The sequence below is a fragment of the Myotis daubentonii genome, chromosome 14, assembly GCF_963259705.1.
Source record: "Myotis daubentonii chromosome 14, mMyoDau2.1, whole genome shotgun sequence".
Classification (NCBI taxonomy): Eukaryota; Metazoa; Chordata; class Mammalia; order Chiroptera; family Vespertilionidae; genus Myotis; species Myotis daubentonii.
Genome location: NC_081853.1, coordinates 29,506,863 through 29,528,689, shown reverse-complemented (window position 1 = coordinate 29,528,689; position 21,827 = coordinate 29,506,863). Strand labels below are relative to the sequence as shown.

At 41.8% G+C, this 21,827-nt stretch overlaps 1 protein-coding gene across 3 annotated transcripts; it reads left to right on the top strand.

Moving 5' to 3' along the window:
* The first annotated feature begins 4,089 nt into the window (after positions 1–4,089).
* Positions 4,090–15,145, top strand: FAIM (Fas apoptotic inhibitory molecule). Of its 3 annotated transcripts, XM_059663811.1 has the most exons (6): positions 4,217–4,320; positions 8,245–8,303; positions 9,655–9,787; positions 10,513–10,741; positions 12,810–12,859; positions 14,688–15,145. In XM_059663811.1, exons 2-6 carry the CDS (start codon positions 8,260–8,262, stop codon positions 14,835–14,837), a joined length of 606 nt encoding a protein of 201 aa, XP_059519794.1. In that variant the 5' UTR covers positions 4,217–4,320; positions 8,245–8,259; the 3' UTR covers positions 14,838–15,145. The 3 variants fall into 3 exon arrangements, with proteins under 3 accessions (XP_059519795.1, XP_059519794.1, XP_059519793.1); XM_059663812.1 differs by lacking the exon at positions 8,245–8,303 and having other exon boundaries at positions 4,090–4,320; XM_059663810.1 differs by lacking the exons at positions 4,217–4,320; positions 8,245–8,303 and adding an exon at positions 4,565–4,762.
* Positions 15,146–21,827: the final 6,682 nt, after the last annotated feature.

Genomic DNA, 21,827 nt, shown 5'->3' with positions numbered 1-21,827 from the left:
GTTTGATCTCTGTGCCTGGCCCCCATGCAAAAGCTGATTACCATAACTGGAATTGGCAGTGGGGTGGGTGTTCCTTAAATCACACGGGTTGGAAGGTGGAGGCAACATAAGTGAAACTGAAGTCCTGTAAGCAGAGAAAGGACAGTGGGTGCTAGATGAACAGATCACCAGTATTCACAATCTTCAAAGCACAAGAAGCCTGATTGCTCTCTATTTCCTAACAATAGAGCCCCCTTTCTCATCACTCCTGGATTTTGTGTGTAGCAAGTGGAGGGGAGGAAGCTCTATCTCATTGTCCTCCAAAGAAATCCCCTTCTTATGGACCACCAAGGCATAGCTCAGGCAAATATATTATTAACAAATGCTCAAGAACCTATGCAGAATAGCCATAGTTACATTAATTGAGCCCTTAAAATGTGCCAGGCCCTGGGACATTTTCATCTTCTAACCTGTTGACTCTTCACAACAACTGTAGTGTAAATACTGTTATTATCTTATGTTACAAATTATCAAATTAGAAAATAGAATGAAAAAAACAAACAAACCAGACTTACTCAGGTCTCACAGCAAGTATGTGACAGAACCAGGATCTGAAATTAAAATCTGGCTCCAGTACCTATTCCATTAATCATGTGATCATACCACTTCTCATGATGGGCATCTGCTCTGCTGTAAGTTGGTGTATGCACTTATTTTCATTTGCAATTATTTCATCTGTCTCTGTATTAGTTGTCTATTGATGTGTAACAATAAATTACCCCTAATCACAGCAGCTTAAAACAAACATTTACTATCTCAGAACTTCTGTGGGTCAGAAATACAGGCGTGGCTTAGCTGGATGGTCTGGACAGAATCTTTCATGAGTTTGCAGGCAACCTGTTGGCCAGGGCTACCCATCTCAAGATTCAACAGGGGCTGAAGGATTTACTTCCAAATTCACACATGTGGCTGTTCGCAGGACTCAGCTCAATCCTTTTCATATAACAAACAGATAGCTGCCATTCGTGGTACCATTTAAATAATTTTTAAAGCAGGACTATATCCATACCCAAGAACATTTACTTATGTATATACTCTCTATATAACTACAGAGAGTGGACTTGGAAGGTAACACCACATTCACGAGAACACTCGCCTTTGGGAAGGAGAAGAATATAATGGCGTTGGGATTGAAAGTCAAATAGGGTTTTACCTGCGACATTTTCTTCTATTAAGATTTTTATTGAGTCAATATTTAATGATGGTCAATCAACTCTGGGTAGCAAGAATGTAGAAATTACACTCTGGTCTCTATATTTTAAAAACTTCTCAAAATAAACAAGATATGCCCTGGCCGGTGTGGCTCAGTTGGTTGGACGTTGTCCCATGCACCGAAAGGTTGCTAGTTTGATTCTCAGTCAGGCACATGCCCAGGTTGTGGTTCGATCCCCCATGGGGAGTGTGCAGAAGGCAGAAGGCAGCTGATTGATGTTCCACTCTCACATCTCTGTTTCTCTCTCTCTGTTCCTCTCCCTTCCTCTCCCCCTAAAAATCAATTTTAAAAAATCTTTAAAAAATAAAAATGAACAAGATACAAATTTTAAAACTCATAACGAGTTGGAAAATATGTCGGTACTGCCTTCCTTTGGCTCTTCACTCTAATTAAGGGTGTATCTAAAAACCCCACTCTCCACATGACTCAGACCAAACCTATTTTCTCCTCAAGATTTTCTGGTTTGAAATTTTACAAAATCCCCTTGGTTTGCTGCCTCTCCGCTTTCTGTATTTGGTGCCACAGCCTCCTTGAGCCGAGGGAGAGCCTCGCCAGCAGCATGAGGCTATAGTTACTGGCAAAGGTTCTGACACTCAATCCTCTGAGGCCAGAATCCTGGGCCCTGAGCTCATTTCTAAAGTGCCGGTGCCTCTTCCTTTAACATAACCAGTAGTCACACTGAAACAATTCTGGAAGGGCACATGGAAATCTTAAATCTGTAGGTATCACATTATGTAACCCTTTCCTTTTATTTTGATCTCCATTCATGCTGTTTAAAAAACAAGTTCAGAAAATCAGTCCATCCATTAACAATTCCCTTTTCAAAAGGAGGCCCAGTAAAAACATGGACTCTTGTAAATTAAAGCATTTTTAGCTGCTCTCTTAAAATAAATCACTGATGTCTAAGGGCAAATTGGTAAGAGGCCATTTAAGAGGAAAGAAAAGCATCTAGGTACTTCCTGGGAAACAAAGAAACAACTCAGAGTGAGAATAAAATCGAAAACAGCATCCCTCTGAATGAGTGAATATGTTTTGTACTCAATCTCAATACCTTTCACAGTGTTTTGTTCAGACTTTATTTTTCTCCGTAACAATCCTGTCTGGCAACAATTCACTATTCCTACCTCCAGTGTCCTGGACGGAGGGGATCAGTAGGTAGAAAATGCAGGTATGTTCATTAATTCCAGGTATCCTAGAAACTAGACCCAAAGAGAAAATAGTGGCACGGTACAAGTTATCTGCGGAATCGCAAACTGCCTTGCCTTTTCTGGGCGCGGACTTGGATGTACCTTATGCGCTGACTCTGGTGTCCCTGGACAGAGAAGCTTTCCAGGCCTCGAAGACAGGGCTCAGATTTTTCTTCAGTCATAATGAACACTTTTCTAATAAGGCCCTACTAACATGAACATTTCAAATTCCCCAGGCCTGGCTCCACATGCTGTAATTTGGTGTAAATGTAATCACTGGGCTGTTGTAAGAACTATAGGTAATGATATACAAGACATATAGCGAGTATTCAATTACATGTATTGGTTTCATAAAACAATATCCAGATTCCTAAAGTTTCTTAAGAAAATCTGATCCTTCATTAACATATCCCCAACCAGGATTTCCTGGTCCTAACCCAACTACTCAGGATTGTTTCTCAGAAGTACTAAGGCCGAGGAAGAAAGAATTAAGGAGGTGTCTTCACCAAGCCTTGTCCCAGCTCTGGAAATGTTGTCACACTGGAGCCTTTTACCTTTCCCCCCTAATTCATTCTTTCAACAATTGCTTATTGGAAAGTCTCTGTTCAAGACACGGGTACAGAAGAAAATGCAAATATGAAAAGTCTTTGTCTTCAGGGGACTTTCAACACAGGGTAGCAAACAAGAACTTAGCACTCACTGTCTAAGCAGAATCCCTGTAACATAATTTGCTCAAGAACCCGTTTTTATCACCTTGCAGACTGGTTAACCTAATCAATAGGTTGTTACCTGTTGTCTCCCAACTCCCCCTTCCTTCGCGTACTGGCCCAGCATGTAGAGACAAATCCATGCTACCTACCAGGGTGTGACAATCCTTTACATGGATTATCAGCTGCAAGAAGAAATCACATAAGGGGCCTGGCTGCCTCTCTGCCCCCTAATCTGTGGGGCCCTCAGAACCGCTGGAGAACACTTTACATGTCTCTCATTTGTTGCTGGTCCCAAGGCCACCCATCGCTGTCTTCAGATGGCCCACTCAACAACCTGCCTCCCTCTCCGCAGGTGACACCGTCCCCTCCTTAAAGTGAAACCCAAGGCTGCCTAAAACATCACCGGGGCCTGATGTTCACTCACTCACTCAGCAAACACTCATCAGAGCCAACTCTGTGTGAGCCTGCCCCGAGCAGGTGTGGGAGATGTAAGAGTGACAGCCAAGCAGCCCTGGCCCCTGCCTGCACTCTACTAAGATACACAGTCAACAGAAATCACACACAAAATTGCACACCTTGAAAGGGGCTAAGAAGGAGAGTTACAGGTGCTGCAAATCTTAAGAGGCCAGAGTAGTTTTCCTTAAGAAGAAATGATCTATGCGGAACAATCTCAACAACCAAGTGGATGTAACCTAAGGGAAGAAGCCAGGAGCGTTGCAGAGGCCAGCGAGGTAGCAAGGTCCTCGTGTGCCGGGCCTCAGGGCTCTCATAAGGGGTTTGGGTCTCTGAACTAAACCAGTAGCCAGAACCCATCAAGAGGTTCCGAGGAGCGGATGCCACGACCAGATTGACCTGCCCGGGGTCTTCACCGCAGGCACAGGGTCCGCTTTCGCCCCCAGGTTACCTCCCGGCGCCCAGCCCGGGGCGGGGGGGGGGGCAGGGGGCGGGGCTGCGGCGCGGCCAGGCGGTGGCGGCCTGCGCCCGGCGCCCCCGGGGACCTGAAGCCGACAAACAACCGGCGCGCATGGGACTCGCGCTCGCCGAGCCTCGGCTTCCGCGGGGGCTGCGTCCGGTTCCCGGCGGAGGGAGAGGCCCCGCGGCCTAAGCGGCCGAGTCCGCACCGATCGATCCCTGGCGAGGCCCGGAGCCTCCCGCAGCTCACGGCGCACAGGTGAGACCCGCGGCCCAGGTCGGGGGCCCGGCCCGGCCCCCCGGAGGCCCCTGCGCGCAGCCCCGGCCCCCCTCCGCCGCGCGGCGGCCGCCATCTCCGGGAGCCGCAGGCGCTGCGAGCTGCCGGCGCGTCCACGCGGCGGGGAGAGCGGCGGGAGGCACCCGGCCCGCGGGGTGCGTTCCGGCGGCTCCCGGCCGCCCGGCCGCGCGGGCAGCGGAGGGGACCCCGGGGCCGGCCAGGCCCTGCGATCGGCCGCTCCGGCCTCCGGCCTCGTCCCAGCTCTGAAGTTAGAACTTGTCGCTGTTGGAAAGTGGGACCGGAAAGCACAAGGAGGGAAGCACATGAGCCCGCAAAGCAGCCGGGTCAACGTGCAGCCGTTCCTTCCTTTTCCCTATAAACCAGGTCAGACTGTGCTTTTGCGGGACCTGCATCGGAAAGCGGTGTACCTCGGCGTCTTTCTCTCTCTCCATCGCGGGCAGCACCCGCGGCTCGAAGGGTTTCCTTCGTGTCTGTGTGTGGAGCCCGCTCGGCTGCGGTCCCGGGGGCCGGAGTCTGACCGCCCCGACCTCCGGATTGTTGACTGACGGGCTGTGATTTCCCTAATGGGTTCCCTCCCTGATGGAGAACATACAGGTGGTTTTCCGTTTTCGGCTGTTGCAAAAGCAGGCTGTTGGCACTGTTCCGCCTGGTTTGTGTTTACAGGGACCCCTTCATCAGGCTTGCAGTGTAGGCACGTGGCAGAATGCTCCTTAGAAGGGTTATTCTGGATTTTCTACCGTCACTGGTGTTTGGGAATACCTGGTTCACGGAACTGCCTGGTCGCCTTGGTTGTAGGTCCCACAAGGCACAGGGAGCAAATTGTCAACACCCATTTGTTAAAGAGTGACGTCCCTTGTGGCTGTCCGCACCTACAGCTTTTGCTGAAAAGGGAATATGAGTATCTTAGTAATTTTAAAATTTGATTTAGATTTAGCTTGGACAAACCACCACAGTCCCCAGTACGGTTAGACGTAGGTTAATGCAAAATTCAAGCTGGGCTTAGATGGATCGTGGAAACGTTTTAATGTTTAAGTCACTGAAACATGGGTGTTGGGTTGGAAGGGAAGGGATTTTAAGATCCTGCTGATGGCTAGTCACTAGATACTCAAAAATCTTTCCTTGAAGACTTGAAAAGGGCTTCAAGTGAGTGACATTGCCCTCATCAGTGAAAATGCATGGAGTTTGTTTTTCCATTCACTTCATTTACATTTTAAAAGTTTTGTGCTAAAATAGAGGGAATTTTTCTTTGTCGTGATCATTTTCCTGTTTGGTCACATGATCCTGAAAATTAAATGTGTAGATAAGAGTTTAAAAATTACAGTGGATTGATTCCTTTCTCCCGAATATTAAACCAAACCCTTCCCGCCACTTGGCAGGGCTGGGGTCCTCTCTCCGGGGGCCCATACTGTCCTTTCCTGTTCCTTGTATAAGACGCTCCCATGGTGGTGCTGTGATCTGCCTTCATCTCTCCAGGGTCCCTCACTCTGAGCTTAGCGCCCAGCTCAGTGCCTGGCACACAAGTGACTGATAACTATTAGCCTGGTGGATGCACTCAGAATATGACGTGTTTATTAAGTCCAATTTCTAAGTTAGAGATCTGTGTGTGACTGACTTTTCATTCAGATGAGTAAGGTGACAAGGGCAGCTGTGATCACCTCTTGATTTTAAGTGAATTACATTCCAAGAAACATTAGCAGCAGGGCACCTGGGCCTTTTTTTTTTTAAAACAACTTTGTTGATATGTAATTCATACACCATATAATTCATCCATTCAAAGTATACAATTCAATTTTTTTTTGGTATATTACAGTATTGCTTTTTTAAGTTGTGGTAAATATATATACAACATAAAATTCGTCACTTTACCTATTTTTAAGTGCTAAGAATTTAATAACATTAAGTACACTCACAATGTTGTTCAACCATCACCACTATTTCCAAAACATTTTTACATCTTAAACAGATACTCCATAAATAATTATTTGAATGGATGTTGATAATTTAAAGAAAAGAATTTTAATATTGATTTCTAACCCCCTTTTTACTTGTTGTGTTGTCTTTTATACCTACATGAAAAGTTATTATAACTAAGATGGTACCATGCATTATCTTAGTCCGATAATACTTGAAGTTCCTTGTAATGGAAAAGTGGGCAATTCGTTCAAGTTTGAATGCTGAATTACTGAACTTTCTAGGGTCTCTACAAGTTGTAGAGCAAAATTTGAACGATATCCCTAAGTCCACTCTGATTTGCAGAAGATGCTTTCTCCAAGTTGATATTACACTGTTTGGCTTACTCTATTGCTATGTATTCCCTTTGCTTTCATAGTTGTAGAATACCCTCCACTTTCTTTTTATTTATTGTCTTAAGTTTTACATATGTCTCCTTTTTCCCCAATTGACCCCCCCCCCCCCCCGCCCAAAACCATTCCCACCCCGGGCAAACCTCCACTGCCCCAGAGTCTGTGTCCCTTGGTCATGCTAACATGCGTGCATACAAGTCCTTTGGTTGCTCTCTAACCCCCCCCCCCCCCCCCACAGACACACACACCTCCCCTGCCATTTGTCTCTGGATCTATTTTTGTTCATCGAACTATGTTGATCATTATGTCCCACATAAGAGTGAGATCATGTGATATTTATCTTTCTCCGACTGGCTTATTTCGTTTAGCATAATAAGTTCCATCTACCCACCACTTTCATAGGAGGTACTCTAGGGCTTCCTAAGAATAGAAAAATCTACAATATTTTCAGGTGCTAATAAAAAAAAAAAAAGAGGGATTTATTTTAGGTACAAAGTGTTTTAAATACCTAGTTTTCATTCTAAAATTCTTAGCTTTTCTTTGCCTGTTATATTGCTTTTATGGATGCTAATCTCTTAACATCTTTAAAAAAAACAATTTGTGGCTTCTGGTTGTTTGAGCTTCCATTTCTAACAAGGAGAGAGCACCCTTGGCATCAGTAGGAAGAAGGCTAGGCTAGGCTAGAACTTGGGAGCAAAAATTAGCGAACCCATTCTTTAGTAGGTTTGGCAGGGGTATAAATAACCGTTAACCCCAAATCTTCAAATATGGAGGGTTTCCTGTGTATGTGAGTATACCTGTGCTTCTGAGCTCAGTAAAACTTAATTAGCATTATAGCCCTGTTATCGCTTAGTTAATCGCACAGGAACACTGGGCTCTAGGTTTGGCTTGGGCCTGCTAGTGGCCTGAGCAAACCACATAATTTTTGTGGATTCGTTTTTGGCACTAGTAAATTAAGTGGGCTTGAGTAGACAGGTAGGTTAAGTTTGCTCTTCTAAAGCTAGCTAGCATATTCTTGGCTGCTTCCTGCAAACTCACCGTTTCTTTGAAGTTATCTAAAAAATTTGTTTTAAGGATATATTCTACCATAATGTAGCCATCTAAAATTGAATATGAAGATTGCATTTTAAATTTGTAACCATCTGTAACATTGATGCTTCCAGAAGATGCGTTCTGTTTATCCTCCAGTTTCATGTTTTCCCTGACCCACTGCCTCAGACCCTTGGGGCTCCTTCTGCCTCCATTTGAGAAGCACGGGGCCCAGGGGACCCCTAGGTCTCGTGATGCTCTGATGTGGTGTAACCCTTGACATAAACTAGAGTTTATGCTCTAGTTTTAGGGAATTATAAAGCCATACCACAGAAAAGTATGATGAACCGATTGGAAAGACTTAACTTCTTTCCCTGAAAATTAGAGATTGCACTTCTATTGTATGTAAAAGCTGTTTCATCAGAAACTTCATTCCATTTTAAGAAATGGATTGCAAAATTAGAAAAGCCCTTTTACAGATGTCATCTTTATTGCTCTCAATCTTTCTTGCCTGCAATTCTGTTTTCTTTCCTGGCTGCTAATTGGATTAAAGACTGTTTTGCCAACCATGGCATCTGGAGATGAGAGTCCTATCTTTGAAGATGACGAAAGGTAAATATCTTGCATTGCCATCGAACTAGCTTCTGAAACTTTCAAGATTGTTTTAGTCACTCAGAAGAGTTATTTATCCAGGCTACTTGTTAAAGGACACATTGTGTACAATTGCAGAATGCATGGTTTTGCTTCTCTCTGAGGTGAAGGAGGGTAGTACACACCGGCACGAGGGTGGGCACCACTAACGTGGCGTCCTTTATAGGACCTGGATGTAAGATCTTCAAATCCCTCTCAGCACACAGTTCTTGGCAATCACTTCAAGATAATATAAAACCCATCCAGTAGTTCTGATTTAGAGCACATGGAGGAGATGAGAGGGAATGAAGGGTTGGTCGTAGGTAAGAGAACAGCTTCTTGAGCCAGAGTCCTAAGTTTAAATCCCATCCCACTTCCTGTCCTTGTGACCTTAGACAAGCCCTTAGCCTCTCTGAGCCTCAGTTTCCTCACCTTTAAAACAGGGATAATGATAGTGCCCATCCATGATGAGGATTCTATGAGTTAACACGTGTAAAGCTCTTAGAACAGTGACTGGCACACAGAAACACTTCACTGTTAGCGATGATCGTTAAGGCTGTCATGTTACTTCTCTCAAAGCTAAAAACCTCTATCAATATATTATTATATATGTCATGTACATAGGAAACGTGTTTTATATTAAAATATTTATATTTGTTTTATATTAAAGTGTGTTTAAATTATGCCAGAAACTCCTGACTAAATAAAATCCTTTATTTTTTAAATAAGATTTTCTTTTTCCTTTTTAAAAAAATAAGATTTCCTATAGCAATGACAAGAGTTACTATTTTCCGTAACATTTTAACCTTTATTATAGGACATTTCTTCCATGACGTCTCTTTTTCTCAGTCTTACTTTAGTAAATTAAAAAGTGTTTTTGTTAAAATTAATTCTTAGTCACTGGTTTAAGTATGAAAGGTTTGTAGAATTCTTCTTTTGGAATGATTGGATCTGAAAAAACAACAACAAAAAACCACCCAACAAAATACTCTACTCTGCTTTTCAATGAGGGGAGGGAGAAATAGAGACTTCTTACTGACCTTTCCAAGCATTATTCTGTAGCCTAGCTTAGGATACTGTCATAGATTCTTAATCCTATTAATGTTAAGGTGACTTTGTTTAGAATTACCTGACTGTATACCCCTGAGAATACTTTCATCTTAAAGGAAGAGTGCATAAGAGGGAGAAGATAGTTACATGTACTGAGAGTGAGATTTCTTAAGTAATATCACTTTAATATTTTGTAATTTTATGGGTTTTAAAAATCTGTTATTTTCATCTTGGAAGGATTGGTTGGCTGTCCTATTATAATTGCTGTATTTTATTTCCTTAGCCCTCCGGATAGCCTGGTAAAAATGACAGATCTTGTCGCCGTTTGGGATGTTGCTTTGAGTGATGGAGTTCATAGGATTGAATTTGAACATGGGACCACATCCGGCAAACGAGTGGTATATGTAGATGGGAAGGTAGGAAAGAAGCGTGTTACTTTGTAAATATGGTATACAGAGAAGATTTATTTTGTTAATGTAGATTCTTCATATGTGAACTCAGGCTTTTCTCTTTCTAAAGTGGTTATCTTTATATTTTGGCCTGTATCATTTTGCTGTACAAAGCTATTGAATCATAGTTAAGGAATTCATAGACTATAATATCTAATATTTATTTATTTTATTTTATTTTATTTTATTTTTATTGCTTAAAGTATAACAAAGGGTATTACATATGTATCCATTTTATCCCCCCGCCCTAGACAGTCCCCTAGCCTCCCCTATCACCCAGTGTCTTATGTCCATTGGTTATGCTTATATGCATGCATACAAGTCCTTTAGTTGATCTCTTACCCCCCTACCTCCTGCCCCCCAACCCTCCCCGGCCTTCCCGCTGCAGTTTGACAATCTGTTTGAGGCAGCTCTGCCTCTGTATCTATTATTGTTCAAAAGTTTATAATGGTCTCTATTATCCATGAATGAGTGAGATCATGTGGTATTTTTCCTTTATTGACTGACTTATTTCACTTAGTAATATCTAATATTTAAATGTAAAATGCCTTTAGAGTCTAAAACCTTTGCATCACAAATTAACATTACATCTAACTATGTAGCATTATCATTTGCTCACTTTAATTATATTATTTCTAACATTACATTTTCTTCCATTTGTGTGTTTTCAACTTTTCTATTTTATTACTTAGGAAGAGATAAGAAAAGAATGGATGTTCAAATTAGTGGGCAAAGAAACCTTCTGTGTTGGAGCTGCAAAGACAAAAGCAACCATAAATATAGATGCTGTCAGTGGTTTTGCTTATGAATATACTCTGGAAATTAATGGGAAAAGTCTTAAGAAGTATATGGAGAACAGATCAAAAACCACCAGCACTTGGGTATTACATTTGGATGGTGAAGACTTGAGAGTTGTGTTGGGTAAGTGATTGCTGTTACTGCAGAATTGATTGGCTTTTTGTAATGGCTGTTTAATTACTTTCTCTAACTGTCCAGCTCTTTTATGGGAGCTTTTTTTCCCCCCTTTTAAATCTTCATTGTTGAAAGTATTACATATGTTCCCTTTTACCCCAGTGCCCTCCTCCCCTCCCACCCAGGCCTTCACTACTTTATTGTCTGTGTCTATGGGTTATGCATATAGGCATATAAGTTCACTGGTTAATCTCCCCTGACACCCCACCCCCCCGCCGCCACCCCCGCCACGGGAGCTTTGAATAGGTGTATTTTTAATGTGTTCTGTGTGAATGAACTACTCATTTAATTGATTTATATATAAAATATGAGAGCCAGAGTTTATAGTAATGGATTTGAGGAGTATAAACTTAGGTTAAAAAAGAGAAATATTGGGCTCTGGCTGCGTAGCTCACTTGGTTAGAGCATCGTCCTGATGCACTAAGGTTATGCGTTCCACCCTTGGATGGGGCACATACAAGAGTCAACCAATGAATGCATAAATAAGTAGAACAAATTGATGTTTCTTTCTCTTCCATCCCCTCTCTCTAAAATCACTATATAACATTTTAAATAAATAAAAAGAAATATTGATATGGACACTTGCTATTATTTGATATTTCACTTTAAAAGCATGTCTAAAGGCAGTTGGAAATTTAAGATTCAACAGTGAGAAGGGAATTTTTCTCTAGGTGGCAGTAGGGTTAGGACTGCAGCAGATAAAACTGTTGAGTCCAGCCGAAACCGGTTTGGCTCAGTGGATAGAGCGTCGGCCTGCGGACTGAGGGGTCCCGGGTTCGATTCCGGTCGAGGGCATGTGCCTGGGTTGTGGGCACATCCCCGGTGGGAGGTATGCAGGAGGCAGCTGATCGTTGTTTCTCTCTCATTGATGTTTCTAGCTCTCTATCTCTCTCCCTTCCTCTCTGTAAAAAATCAATAAAATATACTTTTTTTAAAAAAAAAAAAACTGTTGAGTCCAGATAAAAGTAGATTAAAAAAAATAAAAGGCCCTAGCCGGGTGACTCAATTGGTTGGAGCGTGGTCCTGTACACCAAAAGGCTGGGGTTCAATTCTCAGTCAGAGCACATTCCCACATTGCGGGTTTGATCTCAGGTCAGGGTAAGTATGGGAGGCAACTGATCAATGTTTCTCTCTCATGTTGATATTTCTCTCTCTCTCAGGTGTATTTTGGCAGCATTTTGCTCTTTTGTCAGCACTTAGCACAGTCCATCAGGTATACTTATATTTTTTCTTATGATCCAGTAATTTTTCCCTAAAGGGAAACGATTACAAAAATGAAGAGCGATTGTTGCACTATCCATTAAGAAATTTAAGGCTAAATTTCTAACCCTTTAGAACTTTATCCTGTCTGTTCTGTATGAATTCTGTGGCAGCCCTTTGTAGTGGTCTTTTTTTAATCCTCACCCAAGGACATTTTCACAGATTTTTTTAGAGAGAGAGGAAGGGAGAGAGAGAAACATTGATAGGAGAGAGAGAAACATCCATCAGTTACCTCTGTACTCACTCGATCGGGGACTGAACTTGCAACCTAGGCATGTGCCCTGACTGGGAATTGAACTTGTGACCTTTCAGTGTATGACACAACCCTCCAACTAACTGAGCCACACTGCCCAGGGCTTGGTCGTCTTTTTATGCCATCTTCCAGTTGAGTCAATGTGAGAGGCAGGGGTAATCATCTAGTCACTGATACTAAAGGACTTTCCTTGTGGAAAAGTCCCTCCTCATATTCACTGGTATGCATCTTCCTTTGAAGATTGTGCTTCATATTTACTTTTGAGTTTAACAAGTCTTCGTCAATTTGCATTGGGATCATGATTTTCTCTTAAAAGTTTGTTTTGTTTCATTTTGATTTTGTCTGTGAAGAAAAGAATCCGTTTCTTCAAATTTAGAACCAATTCAAAGTTGTGAAGTTAATGGACTTTTAGGAATCCAGTGTATCAAACCCTTCTAAAAATTATAAAGAGTTAACTTTATCTTGAAATCATATATTATAATTTTTAATTTGTTACTTTTACAGAAAAAGACACTATGGATGTATGGTGCAATGGTAAAAAAATGGAGACAGCGGTAAGTTGCCCTTTTGATCATTCACACCATGTGTGTAAGTTATGAATCTGACACATTGTCAAGAAGCTACTTAGAGGAATTATGTTACTAAACCATTGCCCTGCCCTCTGAATTGATCTTTACAGAAGCATGACTTAAAAGACATTTTTCAAGGCTCAATATAAAAAAGAGTGGAAACACATTGCACTCCAGGTCCAGACCTGCTCACTTTGGAGGTGTTCAGTACACCCCTCCTAAGAGCTCTTGGCCACAGTCTTCTCAGAGCTAGGAAAGCGCTTCTCCCTGACGCACCTGTGCTCTCTCTGGTTCGATAACATTAGCTGCGGGACCTTGCTCTGTCTGCTTTGGTTGCCAGGAAGCTCACAGCCAGCTTTTAAGTCTGACTGGAGTTTCTTTGCTTTCTGGGGTAATTCATTCTTATCCTCTAATCCTCCTCTTCTTCCTTCCTTCCTACTTGACCCCTATTTTTTTAATTCCAGATCAGTACTATTTAGTATGAGGCACAGACATGAGCTTTGAGTGTAACTTTTCTTTTCCTTTTTAAATATATTTTTATTGATTTCAGAGAGGAAGGGAGAGGGAGAGAGAGAGAGAAACGTCAATGATGAGAGAGTATCACTGACCGGCTGCCTCCTGCACACCCCCAACTGGGGTTTGAGCTCGCAACTCAGGCATGTACCCTTTGCTGGAATCGAACCTGGGACCCTTCAGTCCGCAGGCCAACGCTTTATCCATTGAGCCAAACCAGCTGGGGCGTAACTTTTCTATTATCTATAATGTTTTAAGGTGAAATTTATTTTATAATACATTTGATTTAAATCAGTCTATCAAAATAGTATTATTTAACATGCAATCAATAGAAACAGTTTTTAGTGAGTTATTTCACATTCTTTGTTTCATACTAAGTATTCCAAATCCGGTGTATATTTTACACTTAAACAGCTTATCTCATTCCAGACTCAACACATTTCAAGTGCTCGATTTTGCTACATATGGCTAGTGGCTACTGTATAGGACAGAGCAAGTCTAGATCTAGTAGTGTTTGTTATCTCTGTATTTTATGATAAAGCCACTTCACACCCTGAGGAGTCAGATCTTCAGAGTGGTTAAGAACACTCCATCCCTTGCTGACTAGGGTCTTTAGCAAGTTGTTTACTCTGTGCCTCACTTTCCTCATCTATAAACTTAGGACAACAGTATTTCTGTCAGGGTTCTTGTGAGGATGCAATAAAATAATGCATATACACTGTTCTTGGTATAGAGTAAGTAACTAATAAGTGGTTTCTATCATGTTTATCTTTTTTACTTTTGAAAATATTCTGTATGTCGGCATAGTACATGTTATATACACAGAGCCATGAGGTGCATGGTTTTACTTTCTTCCGAAACTTAACATTCTTAGATTGTAGAGAGATAAGAAACTTCCAATTCATAGCAGAATGTAAAAGCAACTAAATACTAGTTTCTAACATTGCAAACCTTAACATTTACCATGTACTTCATTTTACACCCTTTTAGATGGTGTTAGTGCTCTAGACCAGTGATGGCGAACCTTTTGAGCTCGGCGTGTCAGCATTTTGAAAAACCCTAACTTAACTCTGGTGCCGTGTCACATATAGAAATTTTTTGATATTTGCAACCATAGTGAAACAAAGATGTATATTTTTGATATTTATTTTATATATTTAAATGCCATTTAACAAAGAAAAATCAACCAAAAAAATGAGTTCGCATGTCACCTCTGACACATGTGTCATAGGTTCGCCATCACTGCTCTAGACAAAGGTAAGTGTTTCTGGACTCTAATTTCTCCTTCTCTTTGGCCTAGGGTGAGTTTGTCGATGATGGGACTGAAACTCACTTCAGTGTTGGGAACCACGACTGTTACATAAAGGCTGTCAGTAGTGGGAAGCGGAGAGAAGGAATTATTCACACTCTCATTGTGGATAACAGGGAAATCCCAGAGATTCTTGAATGACTTCATGTTCATGAACATTAATCTTAAGAAGTAACAATCAGGACTTTTACATTACTGTGGTAATTAAATATGTTCAATATGTACTTCTCAGTACATTTGATCTGCCATGTTTTTATTTTTTTAGTTACTTGAAACTGTAATGTTTCAAGAGTCAGGGAAAAAAATTATATACAATTAAAAAGACCTGCAATTTATTTTGTAAATAATGTAAAAATGTTTCAAAGCCAAATGGAAAATAAGAAATGGACCAAAAATCACTAATGTTTTACAAAAGGACCTTTTACTATAATAAACATTATAAAATAAAATTGGTGCTGCTTGATTGTGTTTCTAAAAATGGATGTCTTCATATATTTCTCACTTGTGCATATGAGACAGGACAACTTGAATGGGCATACAGAAATAACCAACAGTAGAAACAGACTCACAGGGGCTACAGATTGAGAGTTCAGTAGATGTAGAGCTATGTTTAAAATGTTCAGGGTAATAAAAGACAACTCAGAGAATTGCAGAGGGAACAGGAAAAATTTTTGAAAAAATATAGCAGAATTAAAAAATGAAAGCTGGTATAATGATATATCAGTTAAAGTAGACTTTAAGGCAAAAAAGAATTACCAGAAATACATAACACTTTAAAATAATTTTTAAATAGTTCAATTCACCAGGGATATAAATCATCTCTAAATTTGTTTTTTTCAGTCTTCATTCTTACTGGCTTTATCTTGGGGATGCAGATTTGGCTTTAAGACCGGCTCTGAGCCATAGTCGGAACACCTGCCTTACACAGTCTGCATTCCCCTCCTTTCTACTTTCAGACAAGTCAGCTGTGAGAAAAGAGTGTGTATTTCTTATAGGACCTTACTAAAGTCCACTAGAAGACCACCACCAACATCCCAATATTTTTTTATCAAGTCCTAGAGCGCTAGCCTCTGTGAACATGTGGTCAAAATCCTGAGATACACAGGTACCTTTCAACCTGCTTGCTTTGCTGCTATGGAACAATGATGACAATTTCCTAACTGGGCATGTGGTGTGTGTCGGGGGTGAGGGGAGGTCCTCACTGCTCCTCATGTACCTCAGCTCACATTCCCCATTTTAGGACTGGCAACTTGCAATATCCCACTTTTGGGAACCAATTTATGTCTTCATTGGTGGTCATTAGTCATCTTGGGCTGCTATGACAAAATCCCATAGACTGTGTGGATGAAACAAGACATTTATTTCTCACAGTTCTGGAGATTGAGAAGTCCAAGATCAAGATACTGATTTGGTTCCCCAGTGAGAGCCCGCCTCCTCGCTTGCAGAGAGCTGCTTTCTCACCGTGTCCTCACACGGCGGGGAACAATCATCTTTAATTTTGTATGTACCTGGTAATATTGCCTCAAACTCTGTAAAACAAAAATTGACATAACTAGAATAGGCAAATCCAAAATTATAGTGGGCTATTTTAACTCATCTCTCATAAATGCTAGGCAAAAACTCAGTAAAGATAAGTACACTTAAACAGTAACACAATTAGCAGACTTGATCTAATGAACATAAAACAATCTAATAATTGAAGAATATGGGTTTTTTACATGCACACTGAACATTTATAATACTTGACCATAGCGTGAGTCATAAAAACAAGTCCCACAAAATTTCAAAGAACTGAAATCATACAGAAGATGTTCTCTGAATGTCATGCAACCTAGAAATCAACAAAATGGTAATAAGAAAATCCATGAGTATCTGGAAATTAATAAGCATACTTCTAAATAAGCAGTAGGCCATGGAGAAGCCAAAATGGAAATTAGAAAATATTTTGTTCTGAATGGTAATGAAGACTTCATATCAAAACTTATGAGATGCAGATAAAGATTATTATTATAAAGATTGCTATTAATCAGCTAAGCAAACATACAATTGGAGGAGAGGAATAACAGCAAAATAAATACAAATGGAAGGAAATAAAGATAAAGGAGAATTTAAAAACATACGACAGGATAAAAAAGCAGAAAGCTGATTCTTTGTAAAGATCAATGCAACTGGAAAAACCTCTACTGAGACCAATTCAGAAAATAAAGACGGCACTAACCAATACCAAGACTGAAAAAGACATCATTATCAATCCACTAAACTCAAAACATTATAAAAATAAATTTGAAAATGTAGATGAAATGGACACATTCCTAGAAAATTGGAACTCTTTAAGATGAACACAAGATACAAAAATCTGAATATTATTCTAGCTATTAAATAAATCACATCCATATCTCAAAGAAAACATCAGACATAAGATCACTGGCAAAATTCTATTAAACTTTTAAGAAGTAATGTCAATCTTCCTTGTGTTACATCATCACAAACACCTTGATAATAAAACCTGACACAGACCTTAAAAAAAAAACTTAAGGGTCAATCCCACTGATGGATGCAAAAACCTCAAATGAAATATTGGAAATCAAACCCAGCATTATATAAAAAGGATAATATATTACAATCAAATTGCTCATTCTAGGAATGTAAACTTGTTTTAATATTTGCATATCAATCAATATAATCACCAAGTCAGAAAAACTTTATGAACATCTTAATAAAATATAGAAAAACAATTTGATAAAATTCAACATCCTTTCATGATTTTTTAAAACTTACCATTACCAGTTTATTATAAAGATTATAAATAACACTGATGAAGGGGGCCACAGGGCAAAGTCTGGATGGGTCCGGAGCGCAGGAGCTCCTGTTCTTTGAGGAGTTGGTGTGCCAACATCTGGGCTGTACATGCGTTTACCAATCCAGAGGCTCCCTTTCATAATTAAAAATATATATATTTTGGGAATTGAAGTTTACTTCCTTAATCTGGTAAAAGATCCAGAGCCTAGAACAAACATCATACTTAATGTTGAAAACTTTCACTTTTTATTGGAATTCCTAACCAATGCAGAAGGGGAAGAACAAGAAATAAAATGTTGAAGGGAATAGAAAGAAGAAAATAAAGCTGCAATTATCTGTAGATGATGTGAAATTAAAATAACTTCTATAAATAGGATTAATAAGAATGTTTAGTAAGTCTGGTAAATACATCAATTGTATTTTTATTGATTGCTCTGAAATTTTAAAATTTTATTAAATCACATATTGTTGGATTCTATCTTCAGAGTTTCTGATTTAGTAGGTCTAGTGTGAGGCTCAAGAATTTGCAATTCTAATCAGTTTCTAAGTGATGCTAATTAATATTCCTAGTCAGGGGACCGCTCTTCCAAAACTGTGATATTTTAGCAAAAATGAAAATTAAATGCCCAGGAATCCAGCAAAAGACGTATAAGCCTATACATAGAAAACTATAAATCATTATGGATATAAATTAAAGAGGATCTAAATAAAGGATACTACAGATTGGAAGTCAACATTCTGAAGATGTCAATTTGCCTCAACCTAATCTACAATTTAATGCAATCCCATTCAAAATTTCCATAGGTTTCTTTTGGTGAATATCAGTTAGCAGATTTTGAAATATGTATGAAAGCATCATCAATAATTATAACTAAAGAACTTACACTTAAGACAAACTCCCTGGATTTGCATACTGGTTCCTACTTTGGACAAATTCAGTTTTCTCATCTGTGAAGTGGGGAAGAACAATTATACCTATCACATGAGCTAGTTATAAGGATTGAATATATATAGTTTAGATATGTGCCTCAAACACACTAAATGTTATGTATGAGTTTGATAAAATAAAAATAGGGAGATGAAATCTACTGGTGTCTTCTGAAGTCCAGAAGCAGACTTGTATATATGGGCACTTAGTTTATGACAAAGGTGGATCTATTGAACAGTGGGGAAAGATTACTTTTCCAATAGAAGATACTGGGACAACTTTATGCCCATATGGGAAAAAATAAAATTTGATTCCCACTTCACACTATATATAAAAAGCAATTTCAAACAGATTATAGCTCTGAATGAAATAGGTAAAAAGTAAAGCCTTTAGCATAATCCAGGAGAATACCTACCTTGGGATAAAGGAAGATTTCTTAAATACTACATAAGAAATATTAACCATAAGGGGAAATAATGATAAATTTGACATTAAAATTAAGATCATGTTAAAAGAAACCATTACAAAAATGAGAAAGTCACACAATGAGTAGAAAACATATTTCCAACACATATGACTGATAAAGGGGTTGTATATGAAATATACAAGATTTGCTGTTGACCAAAGCACTTAACAGCCAAGGCACTGGGTAGCCAGCCCCCATGCAAATTATATATATCCTATATAATAAAACCCTAATATGCAAATCAACCGAGCAGCGGAATGACCTGTTGCTATGATGCACACTGACCACCAGGGGACAGACGCTCAATGCAGGAGCTGCCCCCAGTGGTCAGTGCTCTCCCACAGCGGGAGCTCTGCTCAGCCAGAAGCTCGGCTCATGGCTGGCGAGCGTAGTGGTAGCGGGAGCCTTTCGAATCAGGCGGACATCCCCCGAGGGGTCCCGGACTGCAAGATGGTGCAGGCCGGGCTGAGGAACCCCTCACCCCCGCCCCCCCCCCCCCCGCCGCCAGTGCACAAATGTCATGCAGCGGGCCTCTAGTGTATGTATGTATAAGTGTGTGTGTGTATAAGATACTGGGACAACTTCGTGCCCATATGGGAAAAAACAAAATTTGATTCCCACTTCACATTATATATAATTATCCTATCTAATAAAAGAGAAAAATGGTAATTGGCGTACGACGATACCCTTTTCATTGGCTAATCAGGGCTATATGCAAATTAACTGCCAACTAAGATTGGCAGTTAACTGCCAACAAGATGGCGGCTAATTTGCATATGTAGGCACAATGCAGGGAGGCGAAAGGGAAAGCAGGAAGAAGCCCCCTGCCACTGACAGTGATCAGAAACCCAGGGGGGAGCTAAGAGCTCGGGGGCAGGGCAAAGGCAGCCCTGGGGCCGCCTTTGCCCTGCCCCCCAGCCATGATCGGAGAATCAGGCGCCTTTGCCCCCCTGGCCAGTGATAGCAGGAAGTAGGGGTGGAGCCGGCGATGGGAGCTGGGCACGGTCGAAGCTGGCAGTCCCAGGAGCTAGGGGTCCCTTGCCTGGGCCTAAAGCGAAGCCCACGATCACGGGGCCGCTGCAGCTGCGGGTCCCCGCTGCCCGGGCCGGACGCCTCAGCCAGAGGCGTTAGGCCTGGGCAGGGGCGGAGCCTGCAACCACGGGGAGCTGGGGGTCCCCTGCCCAGGACTGACACCTCTGCCAGAGGCCTCAGGCCTGGTCAAGGGGCTGATCCGGTGATTGGTGATCGGAGGGTGATGAGGGTCAACTCCTCTGGCCGAGGCATCAGGCCTGGGTGGGGGGCGGAGCCAGGGATTGGGGGGATATGATGGTCCCCTTGCCCAGGCCTGAAGCCTGGGTCAGAGGTGTCAGGCTTGGGCAGGGGGTGGAGCCAGCGATCAGAGGGAGATGGGGGTCCCCTGCCCAGGCATGATTCCTGGGCCAGAGGCCTCAGGCCTGGGTGGGGGCCAGAGCCAGTGATCAGGGAGAGATGGGGGCCCCCTGTCCAAGCCTGACACCTCTGGCGGAGGCATCAGGCCTGGGCAAGGGGCCGATCAGGTGATCGGAGGGTGATGGGGGTCTACGCCTGAGGGCTCCCAGTATGTGAGAGGGGGCAGGCTGGGCTGAGGGACACTCCCCCCCCCCCACACACACCCAGTGCACGAATTTTGTGCACCGGGCCCCTAGTATATAATAAAAGCATAAGATGCAAATTGTCCCGTTGACCAGGAGTTTGACCAGGGGGCAGGGCTGGCAGGGGGAAGGGAGGGAGGCCCCAGCTGACAAATTTCGTGCACTGGGCCTCTAGGATATATATAATTTCACATAACAAAAACCAAAAAGCAAGATTTAAAAAATCTATCCTACACCTAAGTGACAGGAGGTAACCAAATAAATGGACAAAGGACTAAAGCAGACATTTCATAAAGGAGAAAATCCAAATGACTGATGTTCAGATCCTACCTTGATCCCTGAGAAGAGGTGCTGTATTCTGGAATAGAAGAAGGGGAAAGAAATAATTGCTGAGTGTGTTACTGCCCATGAACCCTGCTTTATCTCACCTTCATATGCTTTCTGCCTAGTTTGCTCTTCCTATCACCCCTTCACCTAGCTCCTATCTGTCCTCAAAGACTTAGCTTTTCTAAAGAGCCCCAGCTCCAGCCCCCTCCTAAGAGCTGCCCATCTCCAATAGTCAGAGTCCCATGGCATGGGTACCTCTCTGCTCTCCACTTGGTCCAAGGACTAATCAATCTTTCACCTTCCGTAGAAGGGTGACCCCTACATTCAACTGCCTGGCTGAGGTTTGGTGCTGAATTAGGAGACAGGATAGAGCTCTCAGGGAAGTGGCCTTTAAGAGGGGGACGCAGGGAAAGAAATGAGCTTGCCTGAGTGAGGAGAAGTTATTTCCGGTTCCATTTTACAAACTAGGAAGCTCAGACCCTGAGAAATAAATACCTTACTCAAGGATCAAAGAGGCAGAGTGGATTGCAAACATTGGCGCCTGCAGCCCAGGGTCTCCTAACGACATGAGGACGATACTCAGGAATCGCTTGTTCAACAAAGTCATCCTTTGTGTTCCCAGACAGATGCTGTCCTCAAGTATGGAAATGCACAGGGTCTCCAAAACCTCGTTTTGGGAAAGTACCAAAGGAGAGGGAGCTATGTGTGTTGGGGTAAGATTTGACCAGAGCATTTAACAGCCAAGGCACTGGGTAACCAGCCCCATGCAAAAAAGCCTGTCCTGCAGCTCAGACCCCAACCCATCCCAGAGGCTAGCTATCCTCTGCCTCTTACTTCCTCCTCTCTGGCTCAGCCAGAGGCCCCGAGAATCAAACATGCAATTCAGCAAGTATGTAGGGAACACTTACTAGTTACTAGTATGCTTAGTAGCTACTGAGGGCTCCTGTCCCAGTGTCCTGGCACCTTTAGGGGCGTACAGT